The sequence below is a fragment of the Garra rufa genome, chromosome 21 (assembly GCF_049309525.1).
Source record: "Garra rufa chromosome 21, GarRuf1.0, whole genome shotgun sequence".
In the NCBI taxonomy this organism is placed as follows: Eukaryota; Metazoa; Chordata; class Actinopteri; order Cypriniformes; family Cyprinidae; genus Garra; species Garra rufa.
In genome coordinates, this window is record NC_133381.1 from 21,692,757 (window position 1) to 21,719,985 (window position 27,229).

At 37.1% G+C, this 27,229-nt stretch overlaps 1 protein-coding gene across 1 annotated transcript in view; it reads left to right on the forward strand.

Moving 5' to 3' along the window:
* ush2a (Usher syndrome 2A (autosomal recessive, mild)) overlaps positions 1 to 27,229 on the forward strand; it is a 356,033-nt gene that overhangs the window by 292,272 nt on the left and 36,532 nt on the right. Inside the window, exons 55-60 of the mRNA XM_073826569.1 lie at positions 337 to 444; positions 634 to 817; positions 6,377 to 6,534; positions 12,428 to 12,586; positions 13,947 to 14,109; positions 17,590 to 17,944. Of these exons, the coding sequence (XP_073682670.1) occupies positions 337 to 444; positions 634 to 817; positions 6,377 to 6,534; positions 12,428 to 12,586; positions 13,947 to 14,109; positions 17,590 to 17,944 (1,127 nt within the window). The remainder of the gene's footprint in view (positions 1 to 336; positions 445 to 633; positions 818 to 6,376; positions 6,535 to 12,427; positions 12,587 to 13,946; positions 14,110 to 17,589; positions 17,945 to 27,229) is intronic.

Consider the following 27,229-nt stretch of genomic DNA (forward strand, 5'->3'; position numbering starts at 1 on the left):
CTTATTTATGAATGTACTAATAAATGTACCCTTTGATTATTGCTGATGCTTCTAATAAGTATGTGATTTTTAATTTAAAAATGTATTTTGGATTAATTTTAAACCAGCCATATAGTCATTTTTAAACAATAGTTGAGTTAAATAAAACTACCCTGAAGGATGGGTTAAATATTTAACCAAACTGCTGAGTCTGTTTGTTATTCCACTCAACGCTGGGTTGTTTTTAATCCAGCATTTTAATAATAAATTCATTAGCACCTACGGATATGTAATTGAGGAGGTGATTGTTACGTGCAGCGTTTAATGGAAATATGTCTGTCCATTTTTTTTTTGTAGGTCTGGAGCCTCACACCAACTACAGCTTCATTGTTGTTGCATGCACTGCAGCTGGTTGCGGAGCAAGTCAGCCATCTATGGGCCGCACGTTGGAAGATGCACCAGCAGGTTTATGCTCAGGCACACACACACACTCACTTTAATGTATAATCTCCTGAAGAACCTTAAAAAATTGAGTTTTCAATGCATAATCAGAGCTTTGTTTATTCCTGTTCTATATGTATGAAATTATTAAAAATCATTCTGGACTTCTATCGACACATGCCCTATCCTATCATCTCTATTTTCTCTCTCAAGATGTGTGGGCAGTGCCTAGGCATATACAGGTGAACTCCTCAGCAGTGGAGCTTCACTGGAGCCAGCCGCTCAAAGCCAACGGCCTGCTCTCTCGGTATCGGCTGCTGCGTGACGGAGTGGTCGTCTTCACCGGTGACGGAGGAAAGATGAGCTACACAGACACTGGCCTTCAGCCCAACACCAGGTTCTATCTGTCAGCCATCTTTAACAAGCCATTAGCACTTGATTATCGATGACATCTAATCCTATGTGTGTCTTAAAGAATCCTGGGACTCTACAATAACAGAGCTCTTCAGTAACAGAGCTGCTCTGATACCAAATCATTAAAAGTTTTTAAGAGGAGTGAGCAGGGAGGCTAGCTAATGAGCAGCAGCGTTGGCTTGGAAAGGCGCATTGATCGCGTTCCCCTTGTGACTCAGGATAGGACAGCAGCTAAACTTTTCTGCTGTTGATGGGTAGTGAGACGGAGACTGTTATTAGAGTTTTGGTGTAATTTGTTAACAGTGTATTAACTAACATGAACAAGCAATGAACAATGCATTTATTGCAGTAATCATTTTTATTAATGTTAGTAAAAAATGCAGTTGTTCATTATTTGTTTGTGTTAGTTCACACGGTATTACCTAATGTTAATAAACACAACTTGTGATTTTAATAATGGGTTAGTAAATGCTGAAATTAATATTAACTAAGATTAATAAATGCTGTAGAAGTATTGTTCATTCTTAGTTCACGTTAACTAATAAACCTTATTGTAAAGTGTTTTTTTTTAGGTTTTGATTTTCCTTACGTACATTTATTAATAATTAAATATTATAACATAATTAAAAAAGTAAAATGCCTCTCTCTCTCTATACTGTATATATATTACTGCATATATTCAATAAATTATATATAACCGCTATGTCTATATTATATGGTTATTAACATTTTAATGTAGTAATATATTGTTATTCGATTTAAATATTTGTAATATTTTTACATTTGTACATTTAAATATTGAACCATTTAATTAAATTTTAAAGTAGGACATAGTAATTAAAATACTGTTTATAAATAGCAAGTTTTTGAACAGTAAGAGTTGTAATGTTTGTTTGTTTTTTTAAAGAAGGCTCTTTTGCTCACCAAGCCTGCATTTATTTGATCCAAAATACAGCAAAAGCAGTAATATTGTGAAATACTTTTACTATTTAAAATAACTGCTTTCTATATGAATATTTGTTGAATTATTTTATTCGTGTGATCAAAGCTAAATTTTTAGCATCTTTATTCCAGTCACGTGATCCTTCAGAAATCATTCTAATATGCTGATTTGCTATTCAAGACACATTTTTATTGATATTATCAATATTTAAAACAGTGGAGTAATTTTTTAAAGGATTCTTTGATGAATAAAAAGATCCAAAGATCAGCATTTATCTGAAATGAAAAGCTTTTGTAACCTTATACACTATACCATTCAAAATCTTGGAGTTAGCATAATTTGTTTTTAGCAAGAATGCTTTAAATTGATCAAAAGTGATAATAAAGACATTTATGCTACATAATATTTCTGTTTCAGATAAATGCTGTTCCTCTGAACTCTCTATTTATCAAAGAAACCTGAAAAATTCTACTCAGCTGTTTTAAACATAATAATGATAGATGTATTTTGAGCAGTGAATCAAAATATTAGAATGATTTCTGAAGGATCATGTGACTGGAGTAATGATGATAAAAATTCAGCTTTGAAATCACTGGAATAAATGACATTTTATAATCAAATCAAAATTTTTCGATTTTTGCTGTACTTTGGATCAAATAAATGCAGGCTTGGTAATCAAAAAAAATTAAAATCTTACTAATGAATTAGTATTTTTTGTATTGTTTTTGTAGCTTTGTAAATAAATTATAGTTGTAAAACTAAAATTGTAATTTAAAATTAACTTTTTTATGTGCTGATAAAACGCTTAAGTACATATGATAAAAAGAAATTCTCGATGTTGTAGAAATTTAGCTGTTTTGTCACTGCCTCGTTATTCATAAATATATTCGGTCTTAGCATCTGTGAAATCTGTTGGTTGGCTGTAATCAAAAAATGCACACAGGGACGCTGTGTGTGCAAAATAATTGGTTAGTTTGTGCAATATGTTGTGTAAATATTTGCACTGGTTCAGTCTCATAAGCTGCTTAAGATACAGGATAAATCTGTTTGTTTCATTATTTTACAATCAGTGATTCGTAGATTGTTCACTGCATTCTCTCACGTTTATATATATAGAGCGAAAGAAAGAGAGGGTGTGTGTTTAAACCTTTTTCAACATGCAAATCTATATCTTCCACACTGATTTGAACTGTCAAAACCATGTGTCTTCTGATTGGACAGTTTAGACAGGTCATTCAGTCACCTGACCTCCTTCTCATTGTCCCTCCGCTGCTTTTGTTTATACTGTAGCTCGAGGATAGCCATGACGTTTAATTTGCTGTAATTCCAGATGACCTGCCAAAAGGCATTCCCTTCTCCCGAGCTCTTCCCTTTCCCTTTCTTCTTCCAATTTAGTCCTGTAAGGAGCGTTACAGCGGCAGACGAGCGGTTCATTATCCGGAGAGGCTATAGGCTGATGTGGGAAACAGTTAAGCAGGGGGCTGGGGGGTGTTCTGCCTGCACTCCTGCTCATCGATTATTTATGACAATGTTGATTAGCTGTCACTTACCTCACCATCGTAGAAAGTCTCTCTGACGAGTGAAATATTAACCTTTCTCCCTCTGGGGAAACAGGTTAGCCGCTCGCCATCTCCTTTGATGCGCCACATCGTGTTTATTTGAGTTAAAGTATGCATCATACACAATGGTTGAGTTTGTATGCGCAGCTGTTCTCTGGTCAGACTCTTCACGTGTTATCTGATTAATATCACTAATGCTTTTATTACACATGATGAGCATGGTATATAATAACTGATGTGACTATTTTAAAGGGATAGTGCTGGAACAATAGTTAATGTGGAGGTATTAATGGCTGGCTGTGGAGTTTATGGCAAATTAAAAGCCTTTAATGTTGAACATGACCCACATACATTGCTAATGCACACCTTTGCACTGACACCCATCTCTGTTTAAAAGGCAAATCTATCTTGTGAAGTCATGTATGTCTTAAAAGAGCCTTCCGCAGAGTGTTTTTATAACCCACATCAGGCGTTAATACATGCGCATACACACACACACGCTCACACACACACACACACACACACACACACACACACACACACGCTCACACACACACACACACATCCCCTTCTATTCATATGCATGTCTGTTCAGAGCATCTGTCACGCCTGTCACAGATCACAGTGGAGGGGCTGATCAGCATTGCATTAACAATGTCATCTGTTAAATAGTATCACACCATATCGATCCACCAGGGACTTTTCTAATGAATCAAGTATAATGTAAAAGCAGAATTATAAGAAGGCTTAGTCACCTGAGCTGTTTCTTTTTTCCATTTATATCAGAAATGAAATTGTACATTTCATGAGGGTCAGTAGCTGAGTAGTCAACTAATTTTCGATGTATTTATTTGTTTATTCATTCTTTTTAGTGAAACCCTCTCTGAAAAGTTGTCTTCTAGGGTTGTAGTTTGGTCGATTTGGTCCGAACCAAAAAGGAAAATGATACATTTGGTCCTGGTGCACTTAGCGATCACACCTGCATTTTTGACAGCGAATCTGAAGATATTGAACCTAAAGGCAAAGCACACTCATTATTGCGTGCATATAATTTTATTTTCACCACCTGCAAACTCACAAAACCTCTTAAAGGGCACTTTACCTCCTCATTGCTCCACGTTTGCCCTCTGCTCATTTTTTTTTTTTTTTTTGGATACACCGCTTGTTTCCCTTGTGAAATCATGTCAAATAGCATCGCATCATGTTACTTTCTGATTTTGGTTCCTTTAGAAGTATTTGGTACGTGTTGTGTTCATATTTCATTTAAACCACACCAGAGTTAGTTTGGAAGCAGAACGAGACCCATCTTTTTAGCGTTCTCTGTCCGCTTGTTTGGTGCGCACTAGGGTTCGGATGGCAGCGTTCACACTTACTCAAATGAATCGCCTTAACAGCAATCGCACCAGAGTTTGTTTCAGTCAAACCAAACATGACAAGTGTGAACACACCCTTAAATTCATTTAGTTTAAAAAAATGCCAGTTTATTTTATGATAATAATAATCATCAGTCTTTATAGGTAATAATTTGTGGTCAAATTTGTGACCCTGGACCACAAAACCAGTCATACTGTTTTGTTGAAATAATTGAATCTGAGTAAATAAGCTTTCCATTGATATATTGTTTGTTAAAATAGGACAATGTTTGTCTGAGATACAACTATTTGAAAACCTGGAATCTGAGGGTGCAAAAAAAAAATCTAAATATTGAGAAAATCGCCTTAAAAGTTGTCCAAATGAAGTTCTTAGTTTTTATATATTTATGGTAGAAAATTTACAAAATATCTTCATGGAACATGATCTTTACTTAATATGCTAATGATTTTTGGCATAAAAGAAAAATCGATAATTTTGACCCATACAATGTATTTTTGGCTATTGCTACAAATATACCCGTGCTACTTAAGACTGGTTTTGTGGTCCAGGGTTACATTTGTTAAATTTAGGCAAAATTTTGCATTGTTGTTTAAAAAGTAGTTTAATCATCATTGTAATACTGTTATAGATTGTTAATATTGTTCAATACTTCTATATAGTTTGTTATTAAGTTTTATTTAGTTTTAGTTATTTTAGTACTTTAGCTTTAAATGAAAATGACAAATGTTGCTTTTGCAGGTAGAGTGATTATAAGACAGGATATGGATTTCAGTAAGTGTAGTCTTTCTTTTAACATACGTTCAGATGTTTATTCATGTTTATTTCGTGCTGAAACTGGTAATAAAGGTATAAGGTGAGCAGTTCACATATGCTTTGCACTGCCTCTTGTCCTGAACTGAGGCGCTACAGAAATCTGTCACTCCACATTAAACAGCGCCAAAACGCCATTTATTGTTTGAATATTGTAATAAAATGGACAGAATATGATATCTGAGACTTTCGTTATTGGATGGGAGGCTCGCTAAAATGTTCCATTCTTTAACTGAAAACAGGCTAGACTAAACGATTCTTAGGATTTAAGTATCAATATCGTTTTGCAAAAATGAGATTGATAAATCGTAATTTTTTAACCAGCCCTACTGTATTTAATAAAATATTGTCAAATTTTCATATAATGAAATATTTGCTTCTGTTTGATAATGTGAGTTTAAATTATATTAACTGTATTTTTAATAAAATATATTTTTGTGCTTTTGTTCTTTGTAAGGTCTGCTGTTACTGCTGTAAATTTGTCAAAAATTGCTCTGTATGACACCATTTTGAACTAGCAGTGCGTGTCACTATTTTTAGCTTCCATTTATGATTTTAAATAACAATTGGTTCGTTACGCTAACATTCACGCCTCAATTCTGAGGACTCTGATGAAAGACGCACATCCTCAAACAAAACTGTGCTTGCTGTGAAAGACACAGCTTAATGGCAGAATCAATGCATCCGCCTCTCTCGCGAACAATGAATAATTAAACGCAGCGTCGACTCCCACCTGAAATGGAGAATCGCTGAAACGGAGGCAAATTTAACTTCTGTGACAGGGGACTTTTAAGCTAATAGCATAATTTAGTTTCGCAGTTGACTTATTTATCTCCTATCCATCTTTGCTTCGCAGATATGTGTACGAGTTGGAGGCCAGCACCAGCGGCGGGAGCAGTCTCAGTGATAGATACGTCATTCAGACCCCCGTCTCCTCCCCGGAAAGGATTCCTCCTCCGTATAATGTCAGCCTCTACGGCCCTCGCTCCGTCTTTGTTGCCTGGTCACCCCCAGGTAATGTTTACAACCTAATGCACTATGCAGCTTCTCTATTTAGCACTCACGCAAGGCTGATTTATCCCTGCTCAGGCCTGCGAGAGTGACGGCACGCGGGCAGGGATTTACGAGTGGCGTTGTGTGTAATTTACCAGGGGCCCAACATGGTCGTGGTGTACATGCATCAGTGCGGGCTGGACGTAGATGGGTCCCACCAATCAATTAACATTCAAACCTAAGTGACAGCTTTTCCTACCTCTAGTGTGATTTAGGGGAGAGTTGTTTGAGATGCGCTCGCCCTTCACCTGCGTGTGTTCTGCCATCACTGTCCAATCGTGTCCCATTCATTGTCTCCTTCTCCGCTGTTGCTGTGGATCAGGTATTGGTTGGTGTGTACCAATGCTGATTACGTGTATGTTGGCGCACCCACTTAGACAACAACACACATAGATTTCTATTTTGGTTAACTGTATATTTATTTAGCATTTCAGCTTTCTTGGTTGTACTCTTGATTGTTCTTCTAAAAGACCAAAAAGTTGAGATCAAGTGGAGACTGAATGGGTGAGTCACCACACACCTATGAAACAATGGGAAGTTGTTTCATTTTAGTAAATGTGTTCATTCATTCAGACACTGTTCAGACTTATTGATGTCATTGGTGTATATACATAATAATTATATATAATTTTGGACATGCCACTTTTTGTATAAATGTAAATAAAAGATGAGTAATTTTTTTTCCACAATGATGCCTCTTGTACAACGTCTTATTATCTTCTGGGAGACATCTGTGTCATTTGTAATCAAAAAAAAAACTTGCTGAATAAAAGTAACTTTAAGTCAGAATTTTCCAGGGGTATGAATAATTTCAGGCTTGTCTGTATACGTATATAACCAATATCACACTAGTAGACATGAGATATGGCTGTATATCGGCGCTGCCGTGATTCAGGTGTAGGTAATCACAGTGTGCTGATATACAGCCATATCTCACGTCTGTGAGTGTGATATTGTGTTTATACAGCAGTTTGATTGCACGAATGTGTAAATACATAAACAAAATAACAACAGAGTGTCTTTAAAAGCCCTTTTTTGTGCATAACTACTTCCGCCACAGATTGAAATCTAAAGTTGACACTTTAACAGCTGAGCTCAAACCTCTGTTACTAATTCTAAAACATCACTTTAGAACTAGTAACAAAGGAACGCTGAGTTTCTTCATTGAAAGCTTATTGTATTAAAAACTCACTGTATTATGTAGAGTATTATGAGAGAGAGATGGACTGATCGAGTGTGATCAGTCTCTTATTCACGATAAACATTAGTTTGAATATCTGCTAAGGAAAGTGTTAATATAATGTTAATATCCTTTCATCTGTTAAGAGAGATTTTGCTGCTCAGTAAATTTGTTCGCTGTGTCAAGCTGTTGTTGAAACTCAAAATAACTTCCGTTTATAGCTTCAACTTTTCAAAGTAAAAGTCTTTACTGCTGACTCATGAACTAATGGTGGAACAATGTAAGTAAAACCCCCATCACGATCTCAAACACTGTTTCTCAATACTAAACATTGTAATTAAATACTGTTATTTATTTAAAATATTATTTATTGAATAACATTTTTAATAAACAACAGCCATCATAAAAGCTGCTAGGCAATTCAGTCAAAAGTACAAAGGCAGCGCTCAGATATACAGCATTGAATTTATATTAAAATGAGACTTTGCCAAAATTATCTTCTTTGGAACAAATAATAGATTAATGAGACCAAAGACTACCAATAGATTTACCTGTAACAAGTTATATTTCATGTGTAACCACTACAGAGACATCAGAGCCAGCAGTAAATTTCAAAAATTTGGCCGAGGTGAGGCTGCTCTCAGGCCATAACACTCGCTGTAAGAAGTACCGCAAGTAGAGTGATACGCTTACAAACTGTAAAACGGCTGTTGGAGTTCTGATATCGCTCTAATATGGCACTATGAACATAAATTCTATATATTTATATATACACTACCAGTCAAAAGTTTGGTTACACTTCCCCATTAAGTCATCCAAACTTTTGACTGGTAGTGTGTGTGTGTGTGTGTGTGTGTGTGTGTGTGTGTGTGTGTGTGTGTGTGTGTGTATATATATACATATATTATATAATTCATGTTCCAGTCACATTTCCTTGGTTAAATGAACATTACTTACACTATCAGAAAAAGAAAAAAATATATATAGATATATTATGTTTTTACACTAATTAATGTTTTATTTATTAAAGCCAAATATGAATCTCATCCAGTTAGTGTTTTAAGCATACTACATTTATTCCAAAATAACTCAAGGCAGCAACATTTTAAACATTATTTGTGAACTTATGTTCAGCTATTATTGTTAGGTAAGTTTTTTAATTTTTTAGATCATCAGTCATCAAAACTCTGTAAATATTGATCATAGATGCAGAGATGTCCTTTACATTTTAGCAAGCTGATTACTCATTAAAAACTCACACAGATCATGTTTTCATGCCATTTAAAGTTTTATTTTGTCGTAACAAAGCGGTTATGTCCAACTGTGTGAGTTGTTTACTTAATGAGTCTTATTGTTCATTTAGACTGATTCGTGAACTTGTGCAAACACGAGGTGGGATTTATCGCGTGAACCAATCACAGCAAGGGTGTAGATTTGCTCTGGACATTGGTGGGGACCTATGACTCCACCCCCCACCCCTTGCCCCACCCACCGTCTACGGAATGCATGTTTTTTTTTATATGCTGCAAAATGCAAAATCACTTTACATTAATACTAGCAATGCTTCGATTGATATTAATCCACTCGAAATGAAATTCATTAAGTTAAATTAAGTAATAGTGTAATGTTAAAGGAATGTTTAATAACTGACAAAGATATAGTTTAATAAAGATAAACACATGCCATTTAAACAGCAATCATTTTATTTCAATTTTTCTGAGTCTTAGTGTGCAAATCTCGAATCAAATGTTTCATTAATGTTTGCCAAGTCAGTGAATGCATTTTAAAAACTATTTGTGCGAAGTGGATTGTCTATTGGTGAACTGTCAACAAAATTCTAGCCATGGCAATATTAGTATGTAGCATATCAATTTCTTTCACAAGACTGATTTCTGACAAATATCGTCATTAGATTAGGAGAACTGACAGGGATCATATTTATACTTTTACATTTAGCTGTTTAATCTGCTGTTAGTTTTAAGTCCGTATTCACAGACTATAGCCTGCCCTGCTATAATGAATGTGTGTCAAAGCAGTAAAAAAAACCACTAGCATTAAAGTTAACTGTTGTCGTTACTTTGATGGACTCACTAGCGAACTTGAAGTGACTTATACTTTTTTTTGAAAAAAAGCTCCTTATGTCCAGCTTCTTTTTTTGCTGCCGCCATCCTCACATGTGTGTCACCCAAACACACCTTCTTGCACGGGAAAAAAAATCCACTGCATTTGGCGCTGCTTGTATCTGAACGCAGCCATAGCCTCTCACATGATAGCAGGGAAAGGCACAGCCAATCAAAATGTTCATATGTGTTTTGGGGGCGGCAGCCAGGACTCAAGGAGAGAACGTGATTTATCCCTTTCTGCGTGTCTAGGTTACTGTTGACAGCGCAATTTTTTTTAAGTGGATTAAATTATTGGTGGGGACATTTCAATGGTCGGAGGTTATTGGTGGGGACACATCCCCTCCGTCCACCCTAAATCTACGCCCCTGATTCACAGCCTAACATAACCAGTCATAACCAGTCATATCCAGTCATATCGCATTGCCTCTTCTCACATGCATTTCTCCCATTCATTTTCAATTACCCCCCGCCAAATTTATCACACGCTTTAGGAGGTCTGTTAAAACTCAGTGCGCTCAAGGGAGGCAAGAGAGACGCGGACTCCTGCTGTAACTTTACCTGCTGGTGTTGCTCTTAGACAATGTTTCTTTAGAAAAACAAGAGATTTATACACGTTTTAATGTTATATTTTGTAATATTGCTGTTGTTTTATTTTTGTACTACACATTTTTTCTTCATCCAGTTCATTTGAGGAAGCATTGCCTGTTTTGCTTCATCCTCCTTCTATATTTAGAAGTAGAAATTCATAATGTCAAGATTAGAATTCATAGTGTCATATAGTGAGTAGTAATTTTTTTGTAGTTTAGCTAAATACTTTTCCTTAACTCGCAAAATGTGTTTACTTAGACCATTACTTATTTTAATTAGTTTATTAAGGTGTGAGAAACAAAGGAAATGAACAGAAAAACTTTTTTTTTCATTCCTGTCATTTTCTTGGAGTCCCTTTTGGTGAGGCTGTGCTGTGGTTCACTCAGTCATCCAGAGTGTGTTGTCATTGCTATGGTCCTGCATGATGTTCTCATTATTTCTATTGCAGATTGCAGTCTACCGGCCTCCTCTGATCAATCAATCACTCTGTTTACACTCTGAGACTGCAGCACGAGTCTCATCTGCACATCCCACTGTGGATGTGGGCCGAATGTTCTCCCACATGAAGAGCGAATGCAAACTCTCTCTCCTTCTCTGTCTCCCTGTGTTATTAGCTGTGGTAGTTCATAGACTCCAGCACCCCAGACAGCTCTTATGCATGCTTGCAGCATCTACCCAGCCCACCTGCTGCACATATGTGCAGCATCTATCCTTTGCATGTCAGATCTGTGTGCATGTATTCACCTGGTCATGTGTCTAAAGCACATCTAAGCGAATCTGCATGCTCTTGTTTGTTTTCCCTCAAAAGGGTGCAGGAGGGTGGGTGGGTGTCAAAGCGTGTGCGCGCATATTCGCACACTCAAGAGTGATTTCACAGGCTACATTCAAGCAGTCCTGATTGTCTGCCTCAGATGGTCCATCTTTTGCTATTATTGCCCCATTATGCCTCTCTCCTGTGAGAGGATCCCCTTAAACAACCTCAATTACACCATAAGAGCCCTTAAACAGCCCTGATACCCACAGAAAACATTTACATAGCCCGGATCTTTTATTGACTTTACATTCCGAGAGAGGCGAGCGAAAAATCTATGGCTTCAAACTACAATATCTCACGCTTGGTTAAGTCCGAATGCAGAAACGGGCATGGTTTTAAGCTGCACCTGTGCTTGATGGATCAGATCTGATAGCATGTTCCTTTTCTTTTCCTTTGTGCCATTATTTCTTATTAGACTCTCATTCAAGTTGAAAGTGCAAAAACTCCAAAGTCAGTGATTAGTTGTAAATAATAGAACTTAGGGACCTGTGCGATTGAACTTCTCAGGCAGGAAGCTTTGATCAAAGCGCCGTCTAATTCCAGCGGGTTTTTGTGTCTCAGGCAAAAGACTACATCTGCTCAGGGAGACGCAATGAAGGAAGTTGAATAATTTAACTTTTTCATTTGTAAAGATAATCAGCCCGTTCTGAATACATCTCGGGTCTCATAAATGTTGAATAACCTATCAGCCTCCAGTTGCCGTAAATTATGAAAGGCGCTAGTGATGGGAATATTAACAAAGCGTGGATGCCGGGACTCTACATTCTTTAGTTCAAATGCATTACCGAAGACCGCGTGCGTGTCTGTGTGTTTCGGACAGCCGTGGGATAGACGGAACGGGGGAAGTGCCTGCTGCCCCAGAAGGATGTTGAATCAAGGGCAAAGCTTCCCAAAGTGTCAGATCCACTGTATGTCAGTCCTTGCACTGTATTACGAGTACATACCGCTCTTCGTATATTGTGACTGTGGACTGGGTGAGCTGATTGTGTGTTTGTTTTCATGCTGGGTTGGCACTAATCTTTTCAGTTAGCTTGTCAGTTTAGTGAGTGGTTGCATTTGTGTCACATTTCTACTGTCACGTTTGATATGATTGGATATCGGTTAGTGTATAGATGTAAATGTGACTTTATGTTTCTGTTCCCCTTTAAGGTGTGTATAATGGAAGTGCCCCTTTGGAATATAACGTCCTGCTCAACGCAGGCACTGAGCGGCCCCTCATCCGCCCTGCTGGACCAGAGCACTTCCTGTTACTGCAAGGATTGGACCCATACACCATCTACCACATTCAAATACAGGCCTGTCAGCCAGGTACTCTGAAACATGAACAATGCAAACCCTAAAGGGATAGTTCACCCAAAAAATGAAAATTCTCACCCTCATGTCGTTCCAAACCTTGTTAATCTTCAGGACACAAATTAAGATATTTGTGATGAAATCCAAGAGCTTTCTGACCCTGCATTGACAGCAACACAACTGACTTAATAAGCTTTAAACTGTCCGCAATTTAGTTTCGACGCCAGAGCAGAGACGTAGACAAGAATGGCTCCTAAGCGATTGAGGTGTTTTGTTGTTTGATGTAATAATGATAATAGCATTCGTCGTTTACTTCCGGCATTTGAGCCACTGAAGACGAAGAGGATTAACGTTGCTTGTTTTTTAACGGAATGAGCCCTCCGATCTACCTAAATGTGTCTATGTTTGTGTGAAACACTCGTGATCCAGCTTCACCTACAGAGGAAGTAAGTATACAGGTTTTTTATGAATCTTAATGAAGTTAGCAAGTTTTGTGGCTAAATGCGGCTAAAGTAAACAGGACGGTCACCCCACAGAAGAGAGGGGCAGGGTGAGCAGAGCTCATTAGCATTTAAAGAGATGGGTTGCTGTGTAAAGAGCTGATTTTGACCAGGTAAAAAGGATGTTTTACACTACCATTGAGAAATTTTAACCAAAGTATGTTATAGACTTTTCATTTAGACCCTAAAGAATCCAATCAACTTGTAGAAAATGGGCATCCGATGACCCCTTTAAGGCCCAGAAAGGTAGTAAGGACATTGTTAAAGTAGTCCATGTGACATCAGTGGTTCAACTGTATTTTATGACGCTACAAGAATACATTTTGTACACAAAGAAAACAAAAATAACGACTTTATTCAACAACTTCCTCTCTTCAATGTCAGTCAGCGCATGTTCACAAGAGTGACAAGAGTCGATATTTTTGTTTTCTTCGCACACAAAAAGGATTCTCATAGCTTCAAAAATTCAGGTTGAAACACTGATGTCACATGGACTATTTTATCGATGTCCTTACTAACTTTCTGGCCCTTGAACGTGGTAAATACATTGCTTTCTATGCAGGGTCAGAAAGCTCTCGAATTTCATCAAAAGTTTACAGTTTTGACATGAGGGTCAGTAATTAATTACATACTTCTTATTTTGGGGTGAACTAACCCTTTAATTTTGTTGAAATTTGACTGAAAATTATTTGCAAATTTTAAAATATTTGACTCTGTAACACTTAATGTCTAAAATAGTATCTAAAATAAGAGGGTAGACAATCAAATACACATATTTACAATTTTACCTTTCTGTGTGTTTAAATATGTTGTATTTGTTGTGATTTTTTACCTGTGTATCAAATGTTTTTATGTAAATACTTGTATGTGTACAGATGGTTGTGGTGTAGGACAGGGGGTGTCTGTTCGGACCCCTGAAGCTGCTCCATTAGCTCAGGACCCTCCAGTTCTCACAGCTGCAGGTTCCGCCGTTATCGAGGTCCGCTGGAGTCCGCCACACAAACCCAATGGACTCATCACTAACTACTTTATATACAGGTACAAGGCACTCATAGTCCAAATCCCTTGCAGTTCAATCATGTACCACAAGGGGTTCAAAACCTTTGTGCAAGAATACATTTGGCACAGAAATGTTCAGTTATAATTTAGCAGCAATTTCTGTTCATACATTTCCTGCCAATTAAACCCATAACTTTGGCACTTTGGCACTACCGAGTACCATGCTGTACTGTTTCAGCTACAGGAACGTCAAAAATAAAGTTGACTCATTAAAAAATTTGATGGAAGTGAAGAATCATCAGAATAGAAATAGAATGTTCATAGCTGTATTAGCACAGCATCCAGTTGTCAGTACTTGAAAAAGTTGGTCCCGTCAGCATTTTAAGACATATTTTGGCTCAGTGGACATGTTAACCAGTACTATTTATTAACACTCCTCTCTCAATCTCCGCAAATGCACTTCCATACAAAGATGCTGTCAGGCTAATGTCAGTGCAGAGCTTGAATGGGGATAAATGTGTGTCTAGATGTGAGTCCATGTCAGGGCATGTTTGAAAGGAAGGCCGGAAACGTAGTCGAACACAAACAGTAATTATGCCGTGACCTTGAGGTGAACAGGCCAATCACTGCTGGTTACACTTGTCAACATTTCCTCTCTAGTTCCTGTCTAACTGACAGCAGGAAAATGCAGAATGGAGTGCGGAGTGCTTATGTGGATATCAGCTGTATATCAGTGACTGTGGTATCTGAGCGCAGAGCAGAGAGAGAGAGAGGCTGATCGGCAGCTCTAAATGGAAAATGACATTGCCCTGCTGACTTTGATTATTCCAGGCACATTCAGAGCCGTTTGAGAGCAATATGAAACAGAATGCCATGATGCTTGCACCCCGCACAGAGGGAATAAAGCTAAGACTGACATGGCACGATCACATCAGAATGCTTTACTCCGCTGTTACAGAAGCATCCTTCAAGGAGAACGGAGAGCAATGCGCCGGAGAGTAGCAAACTCTATCATTACGCTGCCATCATTGCCCTTATGGTCGGAAACAACAAAGCCGGCCGTGCTTGAACCTTTATTGCTGCACGTTGTGAATGCCAATTTAAACCATTCAGATTTGACTTGAAGGATTCCAGACAATGATCAGATTAAACCATAAATTGAGACGTCTTCCCAACATTTTCGCTCTAGGATGGCAGCGAAAACAGTGTTTACGGCGTCTACGTGAATGTGTGTGTGTGTGTGTGTGTGTGTGTGTGTGTGTGTGTGTGTGTGTGTTATCAACAGGGTAAGATTTTAGTCAAGGGCAACGCGGCTTGTTGACCAGTGTCATTCATATGCAAGGTCAGATCAGTCTAAGCCCGCATAAATCTTAAGAAAATATCATTAGCATAGCCACAGATGCCGGGGCATTCCGACGAACGCATGACTGGATTTCATCTTAGCCCTGATTTGGGAGCGGGATAAACTCTGGCAAATACATCACATTCAGGGGGCAGAGAATTCACTCGTGGCTTAAAGGACTTGGTGTATTGTTCTATCTGCTCATCTTAATACCGGCGATCAGCGCTGCGCTAAATGTAATCGGTTTAATGTGCTATTGTGTATGTATTCAGCTCATTGGAGGTTATCTGAGATTGTGAAGTGAGTGTCCCATCCACAGGGATGTTTGTCCTCCATGCATTTAACTTATATTGCACAGGAGAATAAGGTATTATCTGGGATAGTCTTTGGCTTCTGTACAGAATTATTGTAAATCAGTTTCTAAGAACACATCCGTGTTCATATCGCATGCATGCAGTTGATGCAGAAGATGCTGGTGAGACAATACAAGCTTTGATAAACTCCTTATTTCAGCTGGCTGTTATAGGCTCAAGATGCTGGACTTCTTAAATGGGTCATATCATGATAAATCAAATTCTTGTTGATGTTGTAAAGTAAAAAAATGCTGAATTTTTGACCTCATAAGGAGCAAGTAGGTTAAATATTTCATTTTTAAAATGAGTACAAATTGAAAAACTCAAACCTTGTACTCTTCCTGGTTGTGTGTACCACCTGCTACTCTGAATGTCCATCCAGTGGATCCTAGTGTTATGAAATAGTGGCAAAATTTTTCAAATGCCACTGAATAGGTTTTTTTTAGTATTGCGACTTTGTCAATTTCACAATTCTGCCTTTTTTCCTCATAATTGTTTGATATAAACTGATATATTAGTTATGAAGTCAGAATTGTGAGACAAAAGAACGAACTGCATGTTTTTATTTTGCAATTCTGACTTTTTTCTTGCAATTTCCAGCTTATATCTTACAATTCAGACTTTTTTTCTTGCAATTCTGACTTTTTTCCCCGCAGTTGTGAGTTTATATATCTTAATTCTGACTTTTCACAATTCTTACTTTTGTGGCAGTTTATATCTCGTAAGCAGTTTATATCTCGCAATTGCGAGTTTATATCTCACAATTCTTTTTTCTCACAATTCTGACTTTTTTATAACTTGCAATTGCAACTCGTTATAAAGTCAGAATTGTGAGATAACGTAACAATTCTGAGAAAAAGTTTATATTCTGACTTTATTTCACAAAATTGAAGATAATAATTTTTTCTCGCAATTGCAAGTTTATATCATGCAAATCTGAGTAAAAATAAAGCCAGAATTGCGACTTTATATCTCACAATTCTGACTTTATAACTCATAACGGACAAATGTGTTTCACTCATTCACCACCACTACCCCCACTAGAATTCTGCATTTTTGGTTTGCTAATCATGAGTAAGTTCTTTTATTATGCTTTTTTCTTTGTAGTCATTTCAAAATGAGCTTGTCCCATGTTCCCAAAAAGAGCGTTAGAGTGTAATGGAGTCCTTATACTTACACCTTATTCTTCTAGAAATAATTTTTAATTTGCTCTACTGAATAGGGTGTTTAATTTGGACCTAAGTGTCTTAAACATTCTTTTTTTATTAGCCCAAATATATGAAAAACAAAATGCCCATTACTATTGTTTACTTCCTGACTTCTTGAAGCAGAAGGTCTTGTGTTCCAGATGCAGTGTCGGTATGTGTGTGGAACAGACTGCTGATCGCAGCTGTGTGCTGTAGTTTAGCGCCATGGTGTGAGACGTTCCTCTCCCCTGCCAGTCTCTGTTTGGCTTTATTTTAATGCGGTGGGTGAGATTAGGCCGTCGCGGTGCGAGTGGGGCCGGCAGGGGCCACATTAGAGCAGTGAATGTCATTTTCTCCAGCAGCATGGAAGCCAGGCCTCTAATGTGGAGGAATTAACGAAGCTTGAGCAAAGCCCAGCGCTCTGCCCCTGCTCCTCACCCTCCTCTGTATGCTCTTCCTCATCTCTGCATCCTTCCTTTAGCACCCCCACCGGATTTGTTTGTTTGGGGGCCTCATTTTTAACTGCAAACACATTTAAAGGGTCTTTAAAAAAGAGTGTTTTGTCATGTTTGTGTTGTTCTTCATTATATGGTAGATAAAGCATTTCTGGTTTTTCATGTAACTCTGTTTCCTCCAGACGACCAATTGAAACTCAAGAGGAGCTGCTGGTGTTCATCTGGACCGAAGGTCCCCTGGAGTTCATCGATGCCTCAGATTCCCTTCTACCGTTCAGTGAATATGAATACAGAGTCACCGCCGTCAACTCTAAAGGCTCCACCTCCAGCTCCTGGACTTCCGTCCGAACTCTAGAGGCAGAACCGCAGGGCATGGATGCACCCTCGGCCCACCCCGCCAGTGCCTACTCTCTTCTGCTGAGTTGGACACAGCCTAGCATGCCAAACGGAGTGATCTCCATGTACAGAGTGGTGTACCAAAAACTACCCAATGACCCTACGTTCAACTCCACAACTGTTACTGCTCTCACAGCTCTGGTAATACTCTTTTCTCCCATCAATTTGGTATGCTGTCCATACATTGTGTGAGAAGTTATAAATGAAACATGTGCAAAGAAGCAAGACAATTGAGTAATGATCCATGAAATAGCACCCTCAAAAATATTTTGCACGAATCTATCAAAAGTATAAAGAGGCAATACTTTTTCCTATTATTAGACAGTGATTATTGATTGACAACTATTATTTCTGAGAGAAGTTGAACAGATATAATGCTACTTTCTGAATGTGAAAAATAATATATATGATATATAAGACAATATAGAGGAGTCTGGAGCTACTTTTCACAAGTCTTACTAGTGAATATTTCTGAAGTAGTTCTTTTGGCAAATTTTGAAAGTCATTTTTTGTCTAGCCACATCCACATACCTTGGGTACCAAAAAAGTTGATGAACTTTTTCCCTGTTATTATCCATGAAAAAAAAACATACAGTTATTAAACATACAAATATCTTGTTGTCATGATGGCAATGAAGCAGCCTACTGCAGACATTTAAACAGTTTATTCATAAGAAGCATACATTTTTTTAAACAAATACAAAAACAAGAAATGCAAATGTTTTAATTTTTATATATGGGCCATTCTACAGAATTGGTGCAAATTCCTGTCCCTTAACCAAAAAACACATTTAAAAAGCATTAGTATTAAAATCTTAGATCTTTACTAAGATACTTTACCTATTATCTATTGAAACCCACAATAATATTTAAAATGTTGATAAGCTTAATATATTTAAATCATCATTTATTTGGTACTTGCTAGAGTTTCAGTTGTGACATCTCTGCTTTTTTTGGGTGTTATTCCATAAAATTGCCACTACCGAAACAGTCATGATCTAAACATGTCATCATTTTTTTTAGTAGTGACAAGGGAATACATAGTCCTTATATTTGGGCATATTTGGGCAAAGTCAACTAAATTTTAGTACAGTTATGCACTTCTTTTGTATTTTACTATGTTTTAGTTTGCAAGTTAAAATTATTTAATGTTATGTTATGTCGCTACCGAAAAATTTTGTTTTGTCAAACTAAAGTATACTGAATTATCAACTAAGATGTTATGATATTTTTTCAATGTATATTCAAACTAATGAATCCTTTGAAATTAGTATGATCAACTTTTTGCCTCATAAATTACACTTGAAATATTTTTTTAAATGTAATTGTTATTGATTTACCTCTGAAAAAATATATATATTTACAATGTAGATGTAAGCAAAATCTTAATAGGTCATCTAATTCAATTATTATTAATGTGTTTCGGTAGTGACAAATTTGGGGAGAGGACAAATATTCTAATACCTTCTGAAAATACATATATATGAGCAATATCACACGAGTATACATGAGATATGGCTGTATATTGGTGCTGCGGTGATTCAGCCATGGGCACGAGGCCCAGGTGATATTGCGTTTATACAACAGTTTGACGGCACGAGTGTGTCAATACATAAAGTGTTTTTAAAAGCCCTCTTTTGTGCAGAACAACTTCTTTTTCCGCTACAGATTCAAATCTAAAGTTGACAGTTTAACAACTAAGCCCAAGCCTTAGTTACTAATTCCAAAACGCCACTTAAGAACTAGTAACGGAGGAGCAACGTTGCTTCCAGTTGCTTCATTAAAAGCTTATTGTATTACTGTAGTAAAAGAGAGAGAGATTGACTGGGCGAGTGTGATTACCTACATCTGATACACAGCATTCATTCAGCTGAGGAAAGCGCTATCTTTGTCGTAGCGTTAATCTTTTAAGGGTGATTTCTGATGACAGCGCTGCTCAGTGCATTTGTTAGCTGCGTCAAAGTTGTTGTTGAAACTAAAATAACTTCCGTTTAAAATAGCGTTTACTTTTTCAGCTAAAAATTCCTTACTGCTAACTCTCTTGTCGCCATTTAATGACAGAACAAGGTAACTAAAATCACCATCACAAACACACACACACAGTTTCTTAATACTTAGCAGTATTAATTAATCCGACACAAGCAGTGCTCTGATATGAATTTACATAAACATGATGAGATTTTGTCAAAACTATTTGCTCTGGAACAAATAATAGTTTAATGAGACCAAAGACTGCCTGTTAGATTTACCCCAAAAAATGATATCTCATGTTTAACCACTATGGAGATATCAGAGCCAGCTGTAAAGATCGGGCCAAAGAAAAGTCTGCTCTAAGCAGGATGAGCGCTGAACTGCCGCTCACGCCCAGAAGCTCACGTCCGACGATGTTGATGCATATTTTAAAATAGGCGTTATCTTTATTAATAAACTGCATATTTAAACAAGTACATTCTCACCTGAAAACATCTTAAAACTACATCCTATGACACAACAACAGTTTTTTGGATTTGTGCGTCTGCCAGGACACTCGCTGTGAGAAATACAGCAAGCGGAGTGATACATCAAACAAACAGTGCAGCGGTTGGACGAGCTATACTGTATATATAATATATATACAGACATGTGAAAAAAGATAGGACGCCCTATTGAATTTCATGGTTTTCTGTATCAGGACATAATAAAAATTATCTGGTCCTTGGCAGGTCTTAAAATTTGGAAAATAAATCCTCGAATAAACATCATCACATGACATATTACACAGTGTCATTATTTAAGAAAAATACAGCCAAGAGGGAAAGGCCATGTGTGACAAAGTTAGGACACCCTATGAGTTAATTGCCTGTAGATCCACTTTTAGCAGCAATAACTGGAAGCATTCATTTTGTGCCTGACTTTATCAGTCTCTTACATCGTTCTGGAGAAATTTTGGACCACTCTTCTTTTCAACGTTGCTCCAGTTTATTAAGGTTTGTAGGCATTTGTTTATGCACAGCTCTCACCACAGCATTTGAATCAGGATGAGCTCTGGACTTTGACTGGGCTATTGCAACATCTTGATTATTTTCTTTTCAGCCATTCTGTTGTAGATTTGCTGGTGTGCTTAAGATCATTGTCCTGTTGCATGACCCAATTTTGGCCCAGCTTTAGCTGTCAGACAGATGCCCTCACATTTGATTCAAGAATACTTTGATATACAGAGGAGTTAAGACCTTCATTCATGGCCGACTCAATGACTGTGAGGTGCCCAGTACAACTGTGAGGTACAAAACAAGCCCAAAATCATCAGCCCTCCACCAGCATGTGGAACTTTTGGAATGAGGTGTTTGTGCTGATATGCTTTTTAGGTTTTCACCAAACTTGGCACTGTGCTTTATGGCCAAACATCCCCACTTCGGTCTCGTCTGTTCAAAGGACATTATTCTAGTAAACGTATGTTTTGTTCGGATGCAACTTTGCAGACCTAAACTGTTCTGCCATGTTTGTTTGTTTGGTTTTTTTTTTAGATAGAAGAGGCTTTCTTTTGCCAAGCCTTCTAAACATGCCATTTTTGTCCCATATTTTTCTAATGGTATTGTCATGAACTTTATCATTTAACATTACACAATCTGACCTTGGGGTGAATTTTCTGGGACGTCCACTCCTGGAAGGATAGGTGTCTGTTTTAAATGTCTTCCACTTGTGAATAAACTTCAAATTGTTTGGAAATGGCCATATTACTCATCTCAGATTGATAGGAGCAACAAATGGCGATGGCGAATAGAGGTGATCAGACTTGCTGATGATCAGTTAATCAAATTTGCTTACCAGTTCTTGACTGTTATTTACCCACTTAATTCCAATGTTAACAATAAGGGTGTGCTAACTTTCTCACACATGGTTTTCCTGATACCGAAAACCATGAAATTCAATAGGGTGTCCTAACTTTTTCACATGACTGTATGTATATGTATATAGAATGTATATAGAATATATGTATATAGAATATTTTTGATTATCTAAATGCAACTCTAATGAACATAATGTTTCAACATGCCCCAACTCAAAAATATATACTGACCCTTATGTCTTTTCAAACCCGTAAGACCTTCGTTCATCTTCGGAACACAAATTATGATATTTTTGATGAAATCCGCTTTCTGAACCTCTATAGACAGCAATGCAACTGACATGTTCAAGGGCCAGAAAGGTAGTAAGGACATCATTAAAATAGTCCATGTGGTTCAACTATAATTTTATAAAGCTACGAGAATACTTTTTGTGCGCAAGCAAGAAAACAAAAACAACCAATTTATTCAACGATTTCTTCTGCACATTCACGATAGTACCTCAACGCATTTGTGTGGTGCTGCTGACGCATTTTTGGGTGAACTGTCCCTTTAAGAAAAGTTTAAATCTTTACCTGAAATAATATTTGATTATTTAGTTGAGTATACATTTTTTATTTAGAATATTTTTTATAATTAATGTTGAGCCTACTGTTTTTGGCTGCAACTGCTTCTAGTTCTCAGTGTAGCTTGAGCACCTGAAGTTTCCAGTCTTCAGCATCAGCATCATTCATCAGCGATCAGCCCATTGCTCGCATGTTTAAACAGATTCCTCATCCGCTGATGTCTCCACCTATAAAAGTAGCCGCTGTGATTCATGTTTGACACCGAGGAAAAATAGTGTGCTGCTTTCCTCGCAGATGCTCACAACTGCATCATGGCCAAATTAAAGTCTTCAGCTTGAGCTCCTGTTCAAAACAAGTGTGAACAGAGCCAGCTTGCCCCCTGATAGCAGCAACACCATAGGGGAAAGAATCCAGAACCCACTGAGGAGTTCAGCTTCTCCCACAGAGCGCCAGATAGATGCCTGCCTAATAGACAAATTAATTATTTTGATAGCAATTAATGAACGTCATCCAGGATAGGCCTTTTATCAGCACCCCTCTTTTCTTCCAGAGTAATTTACAGTTCCGCTTCTATTCTCTTGGCAGTCCTTTCAGGTTTTCTTGACCTCCAGAGGTCGGCTTCAGTGGTGAACGTGTGACGTCAGATTGCAGTTAATCAGCTTGTAATTAATTTTCCACGTGTCCTCAGCCCTCTTGAGTTATGACCCTGGCCTCCTAAAGGCTGATGCAAATTTATCATTTTACAAATTGTACATTTTGTGTTACATCATAATATAACTTATAACTAAAAATAGTATTTTTATAGAGTATTAAATGTATAGTGTGTATAATGTATACATTTTAAAGTAGCTAAATTGTCGTATATTATGGGTTATGATAAATCATTTGTTTGAAATATCTAGTACAAGGATGTTTGTCATATTTAACACAAACGAGGCTAATTATTTGTAATGTAAAAAAAAAGGGCTTACAATATGAAGGTTCATTTTATCCATACTTCTCTGAGTTTTTCCATGTTCATCTGCCCAGTCATATAACAGCTGCCATGGGGAAATTGTAGTGTGGGTATTAGTGCAATTTCTCACGGCTACATTTATAATCCATCGATCCTGCAGAATCTTTTTTTGGACACTGACTTTGTGCTATATCAGCTGTCCGCCTGCCATGTCAATACTTGGCCTGCAGTGGGGCATCATATTGATTTAGCTGTTGCCAACTGTTGAGTGGCTACAGGTTAATGTTCTCTGGTGGAGTGAAGTTGTTTTCATGTCTGAGAATGAAGGATTATGCAGAGAAAAAACTTGTCATTGCTGCTAGTACACGCACTTATAAATCTGACAAGAAAAAAAACTTAACAAGCAATGTATATTAATAAGAATATTATATCTTTTTTATATATTATATTGCAATAATAGCTGTACATTTTATGTAGCTATGAACTAAAAACTATACATCAGTATTTTTTATTATATTATATTACATTATATTATATTATTTGATCCAAAATACAGCAAAAACAGTAATATTGTGAAATACTTTTGCTATGTAAAATAACTGCTTACTAAATATATTTTTTTAAATTTATTAAAAGCGATCAAAGCTATATTTTCAGCACCATTACTCCAGTCTTCAGTGTCACATGATCCTTCAGAAATCATTCTAATATGCTATGATTTGCTGTTCAAGAAACATTTATTATTATTATTATTATCAATATTAATAACAGTTGAGTACATTTTTTAGGATTCTTTCATGAATAGAAAGATACAAAGATTTGCATTTAGGGTTATAGAAATTAATACTTTTATTTAGCAAGGATGCTTTAAATTGATGATAAAGACATTTATAATGTTACAAAAGATTTCTATTTCAGATAAATGCTGTTCTTTGAACTTTCAATTCATCAAAGAAACCTGAAAAAATCCACTCAGCTGTTTTTAACAATAATAATAATAATAATAAATGTTTTTTGAGCAGAAAATCTGAATATTAGAATGATTTCTGAAGGATCATGTGACTGGAGTAATGATGCTAAAAATTCAACTTTGAAATCACAGGAATAAATTACAATTTAAAATATATAAAAATAGAAAACAGTTATTTTAAATAGTAAAATATTTTTAAATGTTTACTGTTTTTGCTATACTTTGAATCAAATGAATGCAGGCTTGGTGAGCAGAAAATACTTCTTTAAAAAAAATTTAATCCTACTGTTCAAAAGCTTTTGACCGGTAGTGTATATTAAACATTGGTTTGTAGTATGCAATAATAGATGGAAATTTATATAGCTATAAACTTTATATAGCTATAAACTTTACAAAAACAGTGTGATTAAAAACAATACATTAAAAAATATATATTTAAAAATTATATTCATAACTATAATTATATTTTTTTCTAACTATAATTAAATTTTAAAATTTAAATTGCTTAAATTAACTTCAACTGATGCTTCCGAGACTGGATAACTTTTTCTTGGTTACTTATTTACATCAGCAGAATGCATGTTTTTTTTTTTTATATATATATATAGTTATATTTATTGATATTTTGAAATAGCTTAATTTTATATTTTATATTTTTAAGTTTTAGTTTAGTTTTAGTTTATTTTAAGTACTTTTGTATTTTTAGTTTAAGTACTGTCAAATCGATTAATCGTGATTAATCGCATCCTAAATAAAGGGTTGTGTTTGTATAATAAATGTGTGTGTACTGTGTATATTTATGTATATATAAATACACATACAATATATACATACATATTTTTTACAAGAATGCGATTAATCGCAATTAATCGATTTGATTTTCTTGCCAGTGAAACATTTCTAATTTTACATCTAATAGGTTATTTACATTTTATTTTATTTCAGCTTTATTTAAATTACCAGAAGCAAATTTTTAGTTTTATTTAATGATAACAACACTGGAATACACTAAACAACACTTAGAAATATCTCTTTATTTGGAATGCAAAAACATATGTGTCATCCTTATTGTTGAGCCCTGACCAGTAAACATCCTGTAGGCATCAAATCAATCCAAAAGGAGTTTGTATTAGATGTTTCATCTTAGATTTCGATATAGAAATTGTTGCGTAGACACATAGTATGTAAAGACGAGTCAGATCGTGGAGCAGATGGTGTAATGCTGTTCAGTAGCGCTTTAGCAGAGAGTAGAGCTTGTGGTCTTCTGTGGTCTGAGCCTGCCCATCCTCTTTTTTTTTGGTGGGTGGGGCTGCTATTGATCCCTGGCTGTGCTGTGTGCCGTACCTCGTGCCAGTGCGTGTGATTAATGTGGACGTCATGGCGGCGGGACTGAATGAGGCTACGGAGCACAGGCGGTCTGAACTGCCAAAAGCTTCCTCCCTCACCATGTGTGCAGACGCCCCTCTTTACCGAACACTTATCAAGCCTACATGAGAGATTAGGCAGGCCCAGTCACAGCCAGCACCAGACCTGTCCCATCCCTTCCTCTCTTCCTTTTTTTTTTCTGCATTCACACTTTCTCTTCCTCTTAACGCTATCACCTTTTCCCTCTGCTTTCTGTACGTAGCTTCCACCGCTCTCTCTCTCTCTTTGCCTCTCTTACTCTCTCACTCTCCCCCTCCTGATCTTTCCAGATGTTGCTCAGCAGCCCCATGAGAACCCCAGCGATGGGAGATGTATTAATACATCCTATTGATTAGATCAGGACCCCTGACAGTCATTTGCAGAGATACCATCTGGCTGCTGTTCCAATGCCTTCACCCAAACAGGACGTGACACCTTATTAATCTCCACCGCCGCTCTATAGACGCTTCGCCTTTTGCGCACAGAAGCCCGACTCTGTCGGAGTGGCAAGCGGAGATGCAGGCGGACCTGAAGGGTGCAAGAAATTAAGGTTATTACACAAATTGAGCCATATGGTCCAAATATTTCAGAGCTGAAATTTACTAGGCAATAAAAATTGCTCCTGCCTTCCTAATGGTGTAAATTACAGTTTAACCATGGCTCTAATGATGTCCTTCTGCTGCCTGTAACCACTCTAACATGAAGGACATTGTTTAAAAAATGCACAGGAAAAAAAAATGAGGGGGGGTTGAAACTCCAGCAGCATGTTTACAATCTGTTAGTTTATCATTAAGAACACAGTGAAGAGTGCATAAACATGATGGCGGCGCGTTGGACCATGTCTTTGTGTAGACTCGTATACACACTGTTGAAGTGGAGCAGAATGATCCGAGCAGAACCGCGAGCAGCTCATTTGGGCCCTAGTTGAACCCGTGCTCATTTGCCGAAAGGACACACAGAGGGGAGCTCCCAACGGTCTGTGGATTTTGATAGCGGATTCCACTGAGCTTTCACAAACTTTAATCTCTTTCGTAGTTTCAGACCAGGCTGGTGGCACAATTCTGAGCGGTTTGTTTGTGTATAGGGGTACATAGGAGTCAGGGGCCTGGTGGGGGCCCGTGTGCTTTGACATATAGAGCTGTGATGCTCATGAGTTTGTGGGCTCGCGTCATAAAAAAAAATATTGGATGAGAAAAAAATTGTAAAATTGCCAGTGTTAAAAAGTGTATAAATCTCTCGTTTGTTCAACAGCGGTAAAGTTACAGCAGGATTCTAAATCTCTCTCGCCTCCCTTGAGGCCATTGAGTTTTAACAGACCTCCTAAAGCTTGCCGTGGGTTTTGGGGGGGGGGGTAATTAAGAATGAATGGAGGAAAGTCACGTCAGAGGAGGCAGTGCTTCCATCGCGATCTGATTGGATGTTGACTGGTTATGTTCAGCTGTGATTGGTTCATGTGATAAATCTCTCTTTATAACTCTTGTGTTTGTGCACGTTCCGTGTTTGCATATCATTCTGAATGAATATAATGCCGTTAATTGAAGGACTAATTTAAAAAAGTAAGTAAATTCACACACTTAGATCAAAATAGGTCTTAAAGGGATAGTTCACCCCATTATTTACTCACTCTCCAGGCAACCTAGGTGTATATGACTTCCATCTTTCAGACGAATCCTGATTCTGGGTTATATTAAAAATTATCCTGGCATG